The sequence below is a fragment of the Epinephelus lanceolatus genome, chromosome 3 (genome assembly GCF_041903045.1).
Source record: "Epinephelus lanceolatus isolate andai-2023 chromosome 3, ASM4190304v1, whole genome shotgun sequence".
Taxonomy (NCBI): Eukaryota; Metazoa; Chordata; class Actinopteri; order Perciformes; family Serranidae; genus Epinephelus; species Epinephelus lanceolatus.
The window spans coordinates 567,647-585,632 of record NC_135736.1 but is presented as its reverse complement, the minus strand read 5'-3'; the positions used below and the strand labels follow the sequence as shown (position 1 = coordinate 585,632).

Genomic DNA, 17,986 nt, shown 5'->3' with positions numbered 1-17,986 from the left:
TGAAAACAAATTTCCCCGTGGGACAATAAAAGGCAATCTATCTATCAAGAAAATGCCTGGGCTAACCATTTCAAAACTTTTAATCTGGATTAGGGTTATCTGAATAAGATTACATCTCAAAATTGTGTATTTAAAAACCTGATTATGTGAGCGTACAAAAACGGGATACGAATTTGATCATCTTATCCTATCCAGAATCCAGATCAAATGTTTTTGGGTATTTCAAATCACACACTCACAACAAGCACAAATCATGTACAGTGGTGGAAAACCCATGCATTTGTGAAATATTGCATTAAGAATCACTCTTAGGTCTTCAAGTGCAATTTCTTTTAGTACAGTCACAGCCAAAATACTAAATAAATCCTAAAAAAGCCATTAAAAACTTAAAATTGATTGGTTCCATAAAAATACATAAGAAATTTTGAGTATTATGTCATTTTGGTACCAGTGATGAAGGTCGTTGTTTTTATTAAAAGACACAATTTTTGTTGCCAAGCTTTGTGTCTACATAAAGCCAGCACATTTGAAAGTTCTTCAGACACAAAAATGGCTAAAACAAGGAACCTAACGCAGGAAACATGCCTGAAGATAAAGATTCTCAGCCAGGAAGGGTACAGCTGCCGCCAGATAGCCAGGAAGTGCAGATGCAGTCCTCAGCAGTTGGATAGACTCTGCAGAAATACAGACGAACCAACAGCTTGGAAGACAAACCAAGATCTGGGCGTCCAAGGGTTTCTTCAGCAAGAAATGACCGCATCCTGATCCGCATGTGCAGGCAAAACCGCCGAATGACATCACAGGAGCTTCAGCAGCAGTGGTCAAACCAAACTGGTGTCCAGTGTTCCACCCGCACTGTACGTGGCCGACTTTTAGATCATGGCTTAACGTCCTACAAGGCTATCAAGAAGCCCCTGATCAATGAGAGACAGAGGTTAGCCCAGCGTCATTGGGCCCAGGCACACAAGAACTGGACAGCCAGGAATTGGAAGAAGATTTTGTGGTCAGATGAGTCCAGTTTCCAGCTTTATCTTCCTCCTACTAATGTGAGGGTACGCAGAAGGCCAGGCGAAGCATTATCTCCAGCATGTACAGTACCTACTGTCAAGTATGGTGGAGGCAGTATCATGGTTTGGGGATGCATGAGTGCTGCTGGTGTTGGTCATCTCACTGTCTGTGATGGCACATTGAACTCTACCAAGTATTGTACCATTCTCGAAACCCACATGCTCCCTTCTGCGCGTGCACTGTTCCGTCGAGGTAAAAACTGGATGTTTCAACAAGATAATGCCCCTTGCCACACATCCAAGGCCAGTAGAACTTGGCTGCAGGAGCACAGTATCCAGGTCTTAGAGTGGCCAGCTCAATCCCCGGACATGAGCCCCATTGAAAATCTGTGGTGGATTATCAAAAGGTCTGTTTCAAAGCATAAACCAAAGAATTTAGAAGAATTAAAAGCAGTAATTCAAGAAGAATGGGACAAGATTACCCCTCAACAGTGTGAAAGGCTCGTGGGGAACATGCCAGCCAGGGTGAGAGCTCTACTACATGCCAGTGGCAGGACTACTAAATATTAATTTGATGATGTGATGGTTTATTTATTTTTTGTTCAGTTTTGAACACATTCTCTGTTATTTGTTGACTTTGATACCGACAATGTTGAGAACTGACATATTGAAACTGTCAAGAATTTAGTTTTGTTAGTTTTTCTTGTAAACAATAAACAAAAAAAAAAAAAAATTGTATTTGTTTGTATCTGTCTAATGCAGCCACACCTTTTGAAACACAAAAATGATTTTTCCACAAATATTTCATGATAATATTTGAGATTGTGTAAAATTTTAAGGGTGTCTGAAAACTTTTTTCCACCACTGTATGTATGCACCAAATTAAACAGAACAACCTCAGCTAAAAGCTCATGTAAACCATTTTACCTACACCAATATCAACATCAAGCAAATTAATAACAACATATAGGCAAGGCAGGCCCCTTGGCTGTTTTGGAGAGTAGGCTACAATTAGAAAATGCTTTGAGAAGCAAAATATAAAACATTTATGGAAAACTATGAAGGGGATGACTGACTATTACTCAGAAAGTAGTGGTAGGTAGTGAAACAGATTTTGCAAATCAAGTGAACATGTTTTCTCTGGGTTTGAGGGAATTAGTCAGATCATAATATTCTCTTGCACCTAGACTGACAGAATTCTGTTTCTGTTGAACAGGTCAGCATTTTTAAACGCCTGAATCAGAGGAAGGCTACAAGTCCAGATAATCACAGTGCATTTATTTTGGCAACATTTGCAACTGAAATGCGGAAGACTTCACATGTAGTACCCCTTCTAAAGAAAGCATGCCTAAGGAACTAGCCTTGACCCCTTTTGTGATGAAATGCCTAGAAAGAATTGGTACAGCAACTGACTAAGTCTGTAGGTGACCCACTGTCTGTAGCCTAAGCAGAACTGCAAAGATGCAGTTACATTATACATCTAACCCTGAAACATCAGAATGAATCAATTTACGATCCTCCATGAATGCCTCACATGCAGATGTTGTGTACAAAATATCATTTTCAGGGAAGGGGTATGAAACATACCCCTTCCCTGAAAGGGACAATAAATAAAATGAACTTTGTTTAAATTTTGATCCAAAGTAAATTTTGGTTTGGATATGGTGCCAATGGGGCTGCTGCACCACTGGTTGTAGATTGTTTGTTTGTTTATGTATATTCAATTTTATTGTTTTTTTTTTTTTTTGTTTTTTTTTTTTTACGGTGGCTTATTGCATTCATTGAAAAAAAAATGTCCCTGTTTTTTTAGAGGAATTATCTCAACTGTTGAGATTATTATCTCATAAAAACGGGGAAAAAATTGTTTTAGAAAACATATCTCAAATGTTGAGATAATTATCTCATAAAAACAGGATTTTTAAATTTTTTGAATGAATGCAATAAGCCACCGTAACTGTTATTGTTGAATTTTTTCATTTTAAATCTTTTTTTTCTAATTAGGTGTGAGCACTGCATAACATAAGGTGCTGTAACTTGAGTCGAAACACCTTTTTGGGAGGGGAGGAGGGCTTACTTTCTGATCCCTCCGCTGTGAAAAACAGTTCTACTTTTGGGACAACACTGGAAGTTATGTCATGAGTAAAATTGCTTCCGACAACCTTTTTTTGTTTTAATTTGTGGATGCAAAGCTCTTTATTGATCAAATACTTGAAATTAAACCGGCTTTCTCTAACTCTGTGGCGGATTAATTTTCAGTGGAGGGATCTACCTGGACACTCGAAAATCCACGGATTCACCGAGCTGCCGCTGGAGAGGATTCTGCAAGGTAGAAAAACGTGTGACAATTGATTTCATGAAACTTTATCATTTGTTAGTCTTATTTGAAACACAGGTTATCCCACTGAAAGCTTAAATCATTCTATGTAATGTTGTTCGCTCCATAAGATCAGGAAAAGTTGTAAGTTATGTGTGCTTGTTTGTTCACGCTTTAGCTTCAAAGCTAAATGATAGGCAGTTGGTAAACAGTTTTCGGCACACACATGAACCACGGGCAACCGTAGCTTCATTTACAAACTTGTTGCTAACTGGGAATGAAGAGTAATGACCAAATAAACTTCTAACGGGCCAGACGTGAAAGGTAAATCTACTTGCTGGTTAATGCACAGACGTGGAGCAACAGCTAACGTTACCTAGCTACCCTGCTAACTCATGTTTGCCTTTTCTTATTTCCTGGTGAATGTGGCCACTTCAACAATGTAGGAGTCGTGTGTTCACGTTAGTGCTGACCTTCGACTTCATTTTGGAAAATCGAAGTTTTTGAGCCCAAAACAATTTTAAATCGAAGCTTCGACATTGCGCTGGGGGGCGGGGGTGGGGTGCGCTGAGCCGGCTCGCTAGCCACTAATTAGCCGCTAGGCTACAGAGAACAGTACCACCACAAGAGCGTCGTGAAAGTGTTGTTAGTTGTTGTTAAATACATTGTAGACATTGTTGAGTGTAAGAGGTTTTAGAGGTACCTGAGGAGGTGTCAGAGGTTTTACAGATCCTTTGGGAGGTTATAGAGGTCCTCGAGCAGGTTTTAGAGATCCTTGAGGAGGTATTTAGGGGGCTTTGAGTAGGTATTAGTCAAAGTCAAAGTCAGCTGTATTGTCAATTCTACAATATGTACAGGACATACAGAGGATCGAAATTGCTTTTCTCTTCAGACTCTCGGTGCAGACAGTGCACTTGACACAACATGCAAATATAAAATATAAGATATAATAAGTAGAGGCATAAATAAAACCTGAGCTAAAAAGAGTTATACTCAGAAAAGTAAAAAGGCACAGTGGTAACGACAGTGCAATATGAGAAACAGATCAGTAGTGCACAATTGAGCTTAAGGACTGGATAAAGTGTATGTGTGCATGTATAGTTCAGAAGTATAGTATAGTATAGTATAGAGGCACTTGATGAGGTTTTAGTTAGGGCTGGGCAATTAGGCAAATCTCAATTATAATTACGGCCTCCCACAATTATGAAAACAAGATAAAATTATTGTGCTGCATTCCATTTTGCAGTGATGCTCTGGTTTTGTGTTGTTATTAGTCGCACCCTATCCTTTGTAAATATGTGCTCTTGCCCCTCCATAAAAGCTTAAATTCACTTTAAGGCATGCTGTGGCATGTTTAGTTCAGCTTGAGCCAAGATGACCTAGAGAGAGCCTTTGGTCCACATGAAAGGTTGAAGCAACTGGAAACACTGAAGTTTCAAGGAGTCAGAAGATGAACAACAAAAAATACTGATCAGACCTTTAAAGACCTTTTTTTTTTTTTTAAAGACCTTTTTTTTTTTTTTTTCCCTAAAGTTAAATAAATGCATGATGTTTAATACATCAATTGTGTCTAATAACCGTGATCTCAATATTGACTATAATAAAACCTAAATGTGTTCCTGGCATCTTGATACACTGGCTGATTTTATCCTGTCTTTCCCCAACAGACAAATACACACAGTTATCCTGGTGGACAGTAACAACTCAACTAAGGTGAGTCTATAGTTAGGAAGAGTGTTCTTGACACTTGTTTATCATTCAGCTTAGCAGAAAAGTACGGAGCCCCTAAAGTTCCACAAAGAAAAAAAATATACATCAAGCACACGAGATAGTAGAGATGCACCGATCCACTTTTTTTGAGTTCCGATCCGATTCTGATATATATGTGCCGATACCAATCCAAAAAACGGTATTAGAACTCTTTTTTCTTAAATATTATCATTATTGTTGTTGTTGTTGTTGTTGTTATTGTGTAGGACAGGGGGTACTCAAATACAAATCGTAGAGGTCCACAAAGAAATTTTTCAATGAGTCAAAGGTCCATTTATTTAAGTGCTGGGTTTTTGCCCAAATCCCCCGTCTCTGTTTTAGGGACTAATATTATGTCATAGTAATATTATTTCAATTATTAATATAATTTTTACCTTTTGAAATACAATCACACAATATATCTCTGTAGAATATTTTTTTTCATCTGTCTAATGTGGTCTGGATTTGGAAATATCAGTGATAACACCCTTTTTCTGTTTTCATAAGCAAAATGGGGAGAGAGCTGTGCGCGCTCGTCACAGCCCTGTGCATGCGGATACTGAGTTGTACGCTCGCGGAGCAGAAATAGGCCCCAGCTGTGATAGTTTTCTGCTCATGGTGACTGTTCTGTGCGCTCCTATCACTGGTTTATATCTGCTCGGGTGTTGGCATTTAAACACCATAAAACCAACTCCATTTTATTTTCTTGAGTAGGCTACTTTACTGTCAGCTTGAAAAGGAAACTTAACGCATCCCCTGCCCTCGTCCGCCCCTCCCCCTGTGTCAGAGGAGAGGAGAGAGAAAGTGCACTGCAGCTTGAGCTCGTACCGGAGCAAAGACGTGCATCTGCCCCAATTCTGAAGCAGTGGCGGCAATAATTTAGCAGCACTGTGCCGCCGCTTCTAAATGAATGTAGCGGAAACACTGCGTTTCAATGGAAAAATGACAGGTTAACAAGAATTGCTGGCCAATGAAAAGTAACCTAAATGACACCCCTTGCATTTAATAAACAAGCTGTGGACAACAACAACAGACATCAATGTAAATGTGTGCGAGAATTTCCCGCATAATAAGTGCTGGATTTGTGGAAATTGTTGAAATTATGCACAGTACCTGCTATCCTGCAGTGAGATTCAGGCCCTGACTAATGTTTATGACTGAGTGATGTTTCTTTTTTGGATTGCTTAGGTTCATCGAAGTCTGTGGACCGGGACAGGTCAACTAGACATGAGTATCTCCAGTTACAGAATACCAACGCACTCAGATCACTAAGTATCTGCTCTGACTGACTGACATCTCTGGTTTAACTTGCTCAGGTACACCAAGGTCCCATGGCCAGGGAGGTTCAACCAACCATAAGTATTTCTATTAATTGCTTTTTTAAATCAGCAAGTGGAGCCATACCAGTGTTGCACTAGCCCTAATGTTTATGACTGACTGATTTTTCTTTTTTGGATTGCTTAGGTTCATCGAGGTCTGTGGACCAGGACAGGTCAACTAGTCGTGAGTATCTCCAGTAACAGAATACCAAAGCATTCAAATCACTTAGTATCTGTCATTTATGTTTCTTTTTTGGATTGCTCAGGTTCATCGAGGTCTGTGGCCCACGACAAGTCAACCAGTTGTGAGTATTGCAATTAACTGAACATTTAAGCATTCATATCACTTAGTATCTGTCCCGAATGACTGGCATCTCTGGTTTGACTTGCTCAGGTACACCAAGGTCACATGGCCAGGGAGGTTCAACCAACCGTAAGTATTTCTATTAATTGCCTTATTTCAAGTGGAGCCATACCAGTGTTGCGCTAGCACTAATGTTTATGACTGACCGGGACAGGTCAACTAAATGTTAGTATTTTAGGTCACCGATTGCCAAAGCATTCAGATCACTTAGCATCTTTCATTTTTGACTGATGTCTCTGGTTTGAGCTGTGCAGGTTGACCAAGGTCCCAAGTCCGGGGAAGGTCAATCAACCGTAAGTGTTTCTACTAATTTTCTATTTCAAATTGCAAGCGTAGCCCTAGCAGTGTTACACTGGCAGTAATGTTTACGACAGACTAACTGATGTTTATTTTTTGGATTGCTCAGGTTCATCGAGGTCCGTGGACCGGGACAGGTCAACCAGTCGTGAGTATTGCCATTCACTGAACACTGAAGTATTCATATCACTTAGTATCTGCACTGACTGACATCTCTGGTTTGATTTCCTCAGGTACACCAAGGTCCCATGAACGGGGAGGGTCAACCAACCGTAAGTATATCTATTAGTTTCATATCAGAAACTAGACACTAGTACAATTGCTCTTGACTGACAACATTTACAAGCAGAAAATATACCTGTTTTTGCCTTTATTCCAAAAAGACCATTAATCAAATTGTGTGATAAATTATTTTATTTATTCATTTATTTATTTGATTGACAGCACTTCTTTTAAAGTAGATGCGCTTCTCCTTCCCTACAAAAATGCGGGCTTTTCAAATGTGAATGCATCTCCAATCCAGCCCTGCAAAGTGTTGGCTGATTTGTGTGTCAAAATGACTCTTGTGAAAAGGGCCTGTTGTTTCTGGTTTTTGTACATACATTCCAATTCCATCTGTTGGCTACACCCCACTTTATTTCTGTTCACTTAGATCCTCCAAAGAAAAGGTCTTTACATACTACAGAGAAGTTCCCCATTCCAGAAGGGAGTAAGTATAAAAAAACAAGAGAATTTAAATGTCTCACCTAAAGTTATTTCCAACTGTTTAGCAAACCTACAAACTTGTTGCCGTTTGGCGAAAATCAAAGGTGTCAGTTTCTGTTGTGTTAAACCTGCTTATTAAAGTGGAGGTAAGCTCAGAATGTAGTAGCAGCTCACCCATGGTGGACAGAACTTTAAGGTGTACTAACTATTCTCATTTTAGTGAGTCTAGCTGGTTTTAACTGAGTATTTCCAAAGTTGTGGCCAGCCTCTTCCAGAATTATAAGGTGTTTCTGAAATGATTTTTAAATGTGGGAGGATTTCTGCTAATGTAAGGTTATGTTTCCCTTATCTTGTCATTTTTTGGACATGACATGAAGTACATTTCAATCTGTATTTCTTAGACATCACAGTGCTAACAGTTTCTGGGTGGTCTAGCCATGTTTTTTAATGTCTTTTTTCCTAAGATTATGTTCCCAAACTGTATTTTGTTTTTTCTTTGGTCTTAGGAGTTGTAAGGTATTCAGCCAACTCAATCTCTCTTTTTAGTCTTGGATAATAAACAGGTAACAGGCTGCAACGAGGAAACAGCTGCTCTGACAGTGATAACTGTGCACCTTTTTATTAGTACTAGAACATTGCAAATGTGTGCAAATCTGAACTCCTTCAAAAGTCGCTCCAGCTGTTAAAGGTGATTGACAGCTCCAGCTCTGCTGCGCTCAACAGAAGCGGACGTCGCGCCACATGACGCCGCAGAGGAGAGGATGTCTCATGTCTCTTAAATCATGTTTCCTCAGCTCCTCTCTCGCTGGTTTCCTAGCGTTTCTCCTCGGTGGGAGGGACTTAACTTAGACGCAAGGAAAGGAGGCAAGGAAAGGAAACACGGATGCAATTAGGAGACTCTGGAAGCAGCCCTCGTAAACCTGTGTAAAGAAGGATGTGTTTGCACCCTTTCACTGTGTCAGTTGCTATGTGCGTATTCAACAGTTTATCTGTGATGTTATTCATCACACCAGTTAATGTAATATCAGCCTTATAGTAAGAACAACAGCTGTATTACCACAGACTCGCCATATGCTAATTTGGCTATAGTTTGGATTTTATAGTTTCAAGGATGAGGCCTACAGTGGCATCATCATTCCTAATCCCTATTTGCAGTTTAAACCAGAAATTTGATTCTAGACATGTAAACAATGTAAACCAGGGCTATTCAACTGGCAGCCCGAGGGCCAGATCTGGCCCGCCAATCAAGTCGAACCGGCCCGCCAATAAGTTCTGTTTTAAAATGGAAAACCTGAAGAAAAAAGTCGCGCAAATAACGGACATTTTTTTTAACAATAAATCCTTCAAACTAAAATACTAATGTTAGTTTATCAGACAACATCCACTGTTCATCATTGACTGTAAAACTACCTACCCTTCCTCTCACTGTGAACTGAGGGAGGAAATGATCACTTTTCTCCGTGTTTGCAACCACATGATAGCTGACGTGTTTCTGCTGGATGATGGGTTAGTGTCAGAGATCAGAGATGTGCTTTTTAAGAGACAGGTTTCATCATTTGAATGTGTTTAATCTGGGACTATAGGGAGGATAAAACAGGTGAAAAACTAACTGATCTGTTCATCTATCAATCATTTGTAAATGATTCACTGTTTTATTTTTACCCTCACAGAAATCCTACTCATTTACAATACATTTGTTTATTTTACCAGGACTAAATTAAGTTACTGTCTGTTTACTTTTGGGGCTATTTGTGTTGCAAAGAAAATGAAATTAAACAATTTTCTTTCTATGATTATTTCACTGCAAAAACTCCAAACCTTACCAAGAATAGATGTCTTATTTCTAGTAAAAAATATCTCATAACACTTAAAATAAGACACAATCACCTAACAAGTAACTTGGTTTTTAGACATTTTTCACTAGTTTCAAGTGAATTTTTACTTGTGCCATCAGCAGATTTTTTTTTTTTTTTTTTTTAACTTATTACAAGTTTTTGCTTATTGGATATGTTGTTGCTGATGGAACAAGTGAAAATATTCTTGAAACTACTGAAAAATGTCTAAAAACATATTACTTTTTAGGTGATTGTGTCTTATTTTAAGTGTTATGAGATATTTTGACTGGAAATAAGACTTTTTTTTACTAGAAATAGGACATTCTTAGTAAGATTTGGAGTTTTTGCAGCAATATCATTAGGTTACTTTGGCATGTAGCAAAGTAACAGTTCTGAAAATGGCGTGTTGCGTTAAAGGTACATCCATAATGAGAATAATGGCTCAGGGAAAGGAGAAGGAGGAAGGAGGCTTCTCTGCAAGATCAGGGCCATTTTGATACCTTGGTAAGATATTTCCAAGGCTGTAATTTCTTCATGAAACTGAATAGAATGTTAATTCTCTCTTTAAACCATAAATATTCTGGTTCACATATCCATTTATCATAAATGACACATTTCAAAATAAAATAAAGGATATGTTACGGCTATTATATCTACAATAGACGTCTGTATCCTCTAGACCTTTGTGCAATTCAGGGTTTGTACACATTTTTCATGGTCAAATTCAAGCACTGTTAGAGCACTTTTAAGGGTCATTTTCAAATTTTTCCAGCACCTTATCACTTGTGGTAAAATGCATATCTACAAGAATACATATACTTTATTTATTATTTTTATTATTATTTCATTATTTTTTTCACTTTTTATCACAATGATGTACATTGTATTATGCTATCAACATCTAAAATGATGTTTCACACTTAAAGCCTTTACAGATAGACATCAGTGCCTGCTGTAACGTTACAGAGACAAACTGAACAGCCCCGTTTCTGACTCTGGCGCTTTCAACTCTGGTGTTGAATGCAACAAAGTCGGCTAAACTCCCGTTTAAACAGACATGTACCAGCATCTCTACGTCTCTCCTCTGTGTGTGTGTGTGTGTGTGTGGTTCTACTACCTCCGCAGCTCATTATGTGTTCACAGCAGAGGACTGCAATGTTTTAGTAAAAATACAAAAATAAAAATGCTTGTATTTACAGGTTTGTCAACTGTCAAGAGTGGGTGGGAAAGACGTTAAAGACTGCACGCACAAAGTTCTCGACAGGTAATTATTCATACATTTTACTTGTAATGTGTCTCAAGACAGATGTTTGGACTTTGGAGCAGAATGATCATGGTAGGCTCAGTATATGCCTACTGACTTCCTATGTGTGTGGCACTAAGAATAATTAAGACCTGAGCTCAGAGCGGTACAGAGGCTCTATTGCATATAACCCTAACATTGTTATAATTCCAGGGTAATCTGCCTTCCCTTGCATGGAAATAAATTAACTTTGCACTTAGTTCCAGTCCTATGCCAAACATCTTTGGCTGGCATTATGGGCTTATAGTTTTGGTGGTTGCATCAGAAAGCATTGGGAGTTTTAAAAAATCAAAAAACAAAATTCATCATAAATAAGTCATACGTGCTAATCACTTTGCAACTTTCACCAGAATGTAAGCTCAATTAAGCAGAAATGTACAGATGCAGGGATGCAAACCTGTCATCTGAGTGAAATTCAACAATGTTTTGAGATCAGAATAGATGACTTCGTAGTATGGGATTCAAAGGCTGTTATTTTGAAGAATCTTGTTTTGTTGGGTTAATTTTTTTTTTCTTTTTTGTCTGATACTTGTAGTTGGGGATACCTCTTTAAATTACAACCCGGTTCCCAGTGATGTCCTTCAGCATTTTCAGATATCAACCACAGTATGCCTGAAGTGCCAAAATCCCGGAGAAATAGATTTATGAGGTTTGTATTTCTGCTCATTCTCTTGAGTTTTGCCCAGTCTCCCAGGATTATTAATTTTTTGAATGTCTCTGAAAGGGTGTTTAAATGTGGGAAAATTTGTCTTTGTTGTTTTTTGACTTTTTTTACCAGCACTTTTTTCCTCAAAAGACTTGGTGGTTAATAGGGTTGGGACTCGTTAGGATTTTAACAATTCCGATTCCTTCTTAACGGTCCGATTCCTTACCGATTCCTCTTACAGATTCCTACATTATATTCATTATACTTGCTATACTTAAACAAGTATATAATAAACACAAATGCAATCATACAAATACAAAAAACTTTATTCTAACTGTTGTAAAGTACAATTAGATGAAAATACACATTTGTGTGTGGTGTGTATTTCAGATTTAGAGCTTGTATCATCTCCCTGAGAATATATAACAACAAAAAGTGATTCTCTGATTTCTACAGTAAAACTATTACCTCAAATTAACCACAGCCATGTAATAAAAAATACTTCTATGCATTCATGCTTGGGCACTGTTATTTATGTGACAACACCTGAAAAGAACACACACCGCTCCCCTTGCTGGAAGCCTCGGACCTCCCACCGCCAGCCTCCGCCTGGATTAAATGCTGAAAATTAAATAAAAGAGGGAGACAGGTTTTTCCTATTTTATCTTATTTTGTAATATTTCTCCTTCTCCCCTCGCTGGAAGCCTCAGACCTCCCGCCGCCCGCTCCCATCTCAAACACGCCGCTGAGCACCCACGGCGCATGCCCGGCCTGTTAAATAGCTTGTAACCATAACAACTGTGTGACACAAACTCAGTGCTTTAGTCATTAAATAATGTCGGGCTCGGTCAGGTTCGGACAGAAATATATGGCCCGTGCCGCACTCTAATGGAAATGCACGTGACTTTCTTTTTTTTTTTTTTTTTTTTTTTACAATCTCGGAACCGTTTGCAAGAACCGTTACTCCAAATGTGATGGAACCGGTTCCGGAACCAGAACTTTGGACCCGGTTCCAAAAAAGAACCGGATACAGATCCCAACCCTAGTGGTTAAGTTTTATACTTGTTCCAAAATTGTTATTATATATATGTTAAACTGTTATTATAATTATGGTGGAATGTTATAGAAATAAAGAGAGACTGCTTTTTCAAATTCAATGTTTACATGTGGTTTTCAATATGTCCAAAATGTAATTATCAGTGAAACTTGATTTTGTACAGATCATATTGACATCGGTAAATATTTATCGGCCATAACCGCAATTTTAATGTTATCTGTATAGGCTACAATTTCCATATCAGTGGATCCCTTGTATATTGTGTGTTTTCACCTTTCACACTGTTAAACAGGGTTGCCATGTGTCTGGAAAGAACTTGAAAGTGCATGAATTAAAAAGATAGAAATGAAGAACTTTAAAGTGCTTGGATTTACCAAAAGGTCCTTGATTTTGAGCTTTGTGTGGTCTGTCAACTTTGAACGATTCAACAATTTTGGGGCAAGAAAACTGGATATTTTTCTACCAAGATGTAGACGATTTTTGGCAACAAAAACCAATATTTCTAACGAGGCACAGACGATTTTATGGTGACAACTGGGCATTTTTATTGAGACATCAAATATTTTGTGGTGACTAAACAAGATTTACCAAGACGACAACGATTTTCTGTGTAAATTATTGGTCTTTAATTTTGAAACAATTCTTCTTGAACTGTTAAATTACAAAGAGTGGCAAACCTGGTTTAAGTCAGTCACATTTTACAAAATGTGAGATACAAGCACTTTGCTAAAGTTCAATTTTAGAATTTTCATGTTAATACACTGAGATTGAAGTAATTGCTTTCTGGAGTGGTCAGTTTTGCGGGTCCATGTCATTGGTTCGACAGCCCATTGGTTCGACATCCCATTAGTCCGACTGTCCGCGGTGCTGAACAGCTCGCGGCGGGCGTATGGTGTGCCGCGACCGGCTTGAGGCAGAGCAGGCTCACGGCTTATGTGTTTGTCACTTTCTTTTTCATTTTAACCCACACCATGATCTTTTCCTGACCCTAACCAAGTGGTTTTTGTGCCTAAACCTAACCAGACCTTAACCACAGGGCATCATGATGATTTCGGAACGGACTTCGGAACAACGAGTTTAATATGGTCGGAACAATGGGATGTCGAACCAATGGGCTGTCGAACCAATGGGCAGTTCCCAGTTTTGCTGTGGATGATTGAACAGCTGTCTGTATTTATTGATCTACTGAATTGTCATTTAGTTGTTGAAGTCAGTGCATTTCACAAGAGCTTGGAAGGCACTCCTTTTACTGTTCACCCCTGCTACCTAATTTCATCAGACTAAACTGAGGTCCATACTACATTTAAGGTTATCTTCATGGTCAATCTGTAGTGGTTCTAAAATGGGTTCAGGGCACCCCCAGAGATCTTTGAGGGTTCTTTTCTCGCAGAAAAAATGATAAAAGCAGTCATGACAATTGGTCTTTTGCATCTTCTCAGGATATCTTTTGGACGTCCTGTGGATGTCTAGAAATGATGTCTGCAGTAAGTACTTTGAACAACAGTCTTACAACGTCCAGAAAAGACTTAAAAAAAACCTTTAAATCGGGCTCTCCTGAAAACGTAATCTGGATGTCCAGAAATGAAACGTCCTAACAACGTCTAGAAAAGACGTATAAAAACTTTCATTCTGGCTCCCCTGAAGACATCTTCTGACGTCCAGAAGGAAACGTCCTAACAACATCCAGAAAAGACGTATAAAAAACTTTCATTCTGGCTCCCCTGAAGACGTCTTCTGGATGTCCCGAAATTACGTCTTTTAGACATGATCTGGACTACTTTTTGCTCACTGGGTTACTGCATCTTGCTAACTCGGCCATTCTGGATGTCACTAACTCGGCTTCTTCTCCGGAGCCTTTGTGCTCCACTGTCTCTCAGATTAACTCATATCGCAGCGGTGCCTGGACAGCGTGACGTGTGTGGTTGTGCTGCTGCCATCATTAGTCATTAGTCATACTTCTACTGTTATTATACACATATGACTATTGTCACACATGTATACTGCCAGATATTAATACATACTTTCAACATATTGTACCACAGTAGCCAGAACTATAACTATAATATTATTACTTTCAATAATGTTGTTGTAAGCTACTGTCATTACCGTCTGTCCTGCATCTCTCTCTCTCTCTCTCTTTCTCTCTCTCTCTCTGTCTCATTGTGTCATACGGATTACTGTTAATTTATTATGCTGATCTGTTCTGTACGACATCTATTGCACGTCTGTCCGTCCTGGAAGAGGGATCCCTCCTCAGTTGCTCTTCCTGAGGTTTCTACCGTTTTTTTCCCCGTTAAAGGGGTTTTTTTGGGGGGTTTTTGGGGTTTTTCCTTATCCGCTGTGAGAGTCCTAAGGACAGAGGGATGTCGTATGCTGTAAAACCCTGTGAGGCAAATTGTGATTTGTGATATTGGGCTTTATAAATAAAATTGATTGATTGATTGATAATTGCTAGCAGTTAATGTTATTCTTACTTTCTTGTTCTTGAGTTTTTTCTTTCCTTTGTATATTATGAGTTTGATCACTTCAGCCACTCATCCACATTTAGTGTGTGTGTTGCTCAGAATTGCCTAATTTTGCCAAAAATTGCCCGGCCCCGACCATTGCTGCGCAGCAGCTATACTTAACATTTAGATTATGGATTATTGACATTTGTGAGTCAATGCAGAATTGTCCATGTGGGCATCGCAATGCATCTAAGAATCGATTCGTTCCCCCACCTCTACCTAGCATGTGCGGGTTGTAGGACAGTGGCAGCTCTGTGCTCATGAAAAGAAAGTGTCATCAGGTGGAAAACAGAGAACAGTGCAGGAGACCTACTGTCTGTGACTGCTAATTCACATTCTGAGTGACGTTAACTTGCATTTACCCTCTGATTCATCACTGCAACTAATGTATATTCAAGTCTGTCTTTAAAGGCTTGGGGCATATAAATCATGGCATTTCTGTTAATTCCTACCTTACACTTAGCCTTTAGCATTTTAGTGGCAAATTAATTTCATCCCCAGACAAGGGTGTGGACCTCAGGCCCTCCAATCATCTCTGTGCTGTTGTGCAGATGAGGCAGTTGGTAGCCACAATGCATATACTTCAAAATGTACAAACAAAGCAGCTGAAAGTACAGGTGCAGAACCAAACACATGCTACGATGCAGAGAGCACATCTGTGCACTGATACAGAGTTAATGTGGAATTAAGAGAAAGCTTAGTTTGTTCCATATTTCTCATATAGCAGTATATTATTAAACAGGGATTAGGGCGAATTGAACTCTGAAGATGATGTGTAAATACAGTCTGCAGCAGTCACTGTTTACTGTATATCAGGCTTACAGAAACTCTTGTCACTAGCTTCCAAACTACTCAGAGATTTCTGTCTGCCAGCTCACTCTTAAAACAACAACAACAACAAAAAGACACAGAGATATCAACACATATGTTTGCCAACACACGCTTAAAAATACTCTCTTAACACGTAAATATGTAAATGTACACAAGTAAACGGACAGACAGGCCATGCGCACATGACACCCGGTGGCTGTTGATTCCCGTGAAGCACCTTTTCTTCCTCAGGCAGAAAGCAAAACAACAACCAAAACAGTGACTGGCAATGACAGGCCCTGCCAGCAGCCCTATCTCTCATTGTGACCTCATCAGGCAGAAAGATCACACACACACAACACACACACACACACACACACACACACACACACACACAGGGAGATGTAACTGATGTTTCACAACGCAGACACAATCTACTTGCTAATATGTAATCAGCACTTCTTTTTTCTTTTTTTTTCATTACATCTGTGAGTGTTTCTGAAATCCCACGTCTGTGTGATTTGACTAATTGCACTGCCTGACATACATCCAGCTACAGGGATAGGGGAAAAGTACAAAAACAAATCCTGGGAAAACATGAGCCCCATATTTGAATTCACTCTGCTGCAGGCTTGACATCGTTCCTCCCTGCACTCATCCATCTGTCTGTTTCCCTGTCTCTGTCTCAGTTAGTCCCTATGTGTCTCTTTCCCTTTCTCTGTGTCTCTGTCTATTGTAATTGTCTCCCACATTTGATCTTTTCTGCCTGTTTTCCCTCTCTCTATCCTTAAAGCTGCAAGCAGCAATGGCAGGACCTCGGACTCACGCAGACAGTGCGAAATATTAATCGAAACTCGAAATGTCAAGAAAACAAGCAATGTCAAGGGTACGCAAGGTCATTTTTGGCAATAGAGGGACTTTATATTACGTACGTTACAATATGTATTTAACAGTCATAATCACAAAAGTAACAACAGTATTATCAGTAATAAAGGCTGTAGTAGTATGTGGAAGATGGAAAACACTGATATGTGTAGATGCTGTTTCAAATGAAGATTGTGCTGCTTTAAGCTGTCCTTTCAAGATTGTGAGTCACGCACACACACAGAGGGCTGTGTGTGTCAGAGTGAAGCGCTGTCATGGCGATTAATGACTTGCATACAGCAGAGAGAGAGACAAGCTGTGTGAGACCAGAAAGATGGAGATGGCTTTAAAATGTCTTGAAGAGACAGCAGAGAGATACACTCGTCCCAAACGCAGACATATAGGTTTTATGTTTGTGGAGTCAAAAATGCGATCTTGGTTGCAAGTTTAAGATGTCTAGCTCACAGCTCCAAATCTCCAAATTTACTCATGTTACTTTCAGAGGAGGCACTAGCTCACTTCCTGTTGGATTTAGGTCATGGGTGTCAGGGCATGATTTATAGGACTCGATGAGATGAACAAGCCAGTTATGGTTTGATCTTTCTATGACAATCCTATGAGCCACAGCGGCCATTTTAGTGTGTCTAGGTGGTACATAGATTGTCAGGAGGTTTTGTGTCACGTCACCTTTAAGAGGGAATAAAATCCAAACCATTGGAGTAATGACAAAGTCATTCAGAGGATCTGTTCGGCAGGAGTTGGCCTGTCATGTGTGCATGTTTGAAGCCAATACGATAAACGGTGTTTATTAGGTGGTCAGGGGTGTCACAGTGTGATTTGTAGGTCTTGATGGGACAAATGAGCCAGATTTGATTTGATCTTTCTACGACATTCCTACGGGCCATACCGGCCATTTCAGTGTGCCTAGATGTCGCTAGAGAACACATTTTAGCACTTCAGGGGTTCATTTTTTCATTTTATCAACTTTTCCACCAGTCCTGACAAGTGTACCAATTTTGTTGAGTTTTTGAGCATGTTTAGGGGTCGAATTTGGGCTCAAAGAGGCAACAGGAGAAAGAATAAATAATAATTAAAGCTGCAAGCAGCAATGAATGGGCCCTCGCACCTTCACGCAACTCGGGGGGCTGGCAGGAGGCCTTCTGATGCTTCAGTTCATTTCAGTCAAAGTTAGACATCACATGCAGGAGT

General features: G+C 39.4%; 1 protein-coding gene across 5 annotated transcripts in view; it reads right to left on the bottom strand.

Annotated features, from left to right (window-relative positions):
* The window catches only part of pcdh10a (protocadherin 10a), an 82,169-nt gene that overhangs the window by 14,529 nt on the left and 49,654 nt on the right, over positions 1 to 17,986 (bottom strand). The window contains exon 4 of one of the 5 annotated variants that reach the window (XM_078163332.1): positions 2,903 to 3,326. The exons of 3 other annotated variants lie outside the window; for them this stretch is intronic. In XM_078163332.1, the coding sequence (XP_078019458.1) occupies positions 3,301 to 3,326 (26 nt within the window). In that variant the 3' untranslated portion in view covers positions 2,903 to 3,300. Of the gene's footprint in view, positions 1 to 2,902; positions 3,327 to 17,986 lie in introns of those variants that run through there. One more of the 5 variants, XR_013488371.1, reaches the window with a different exon arrangement.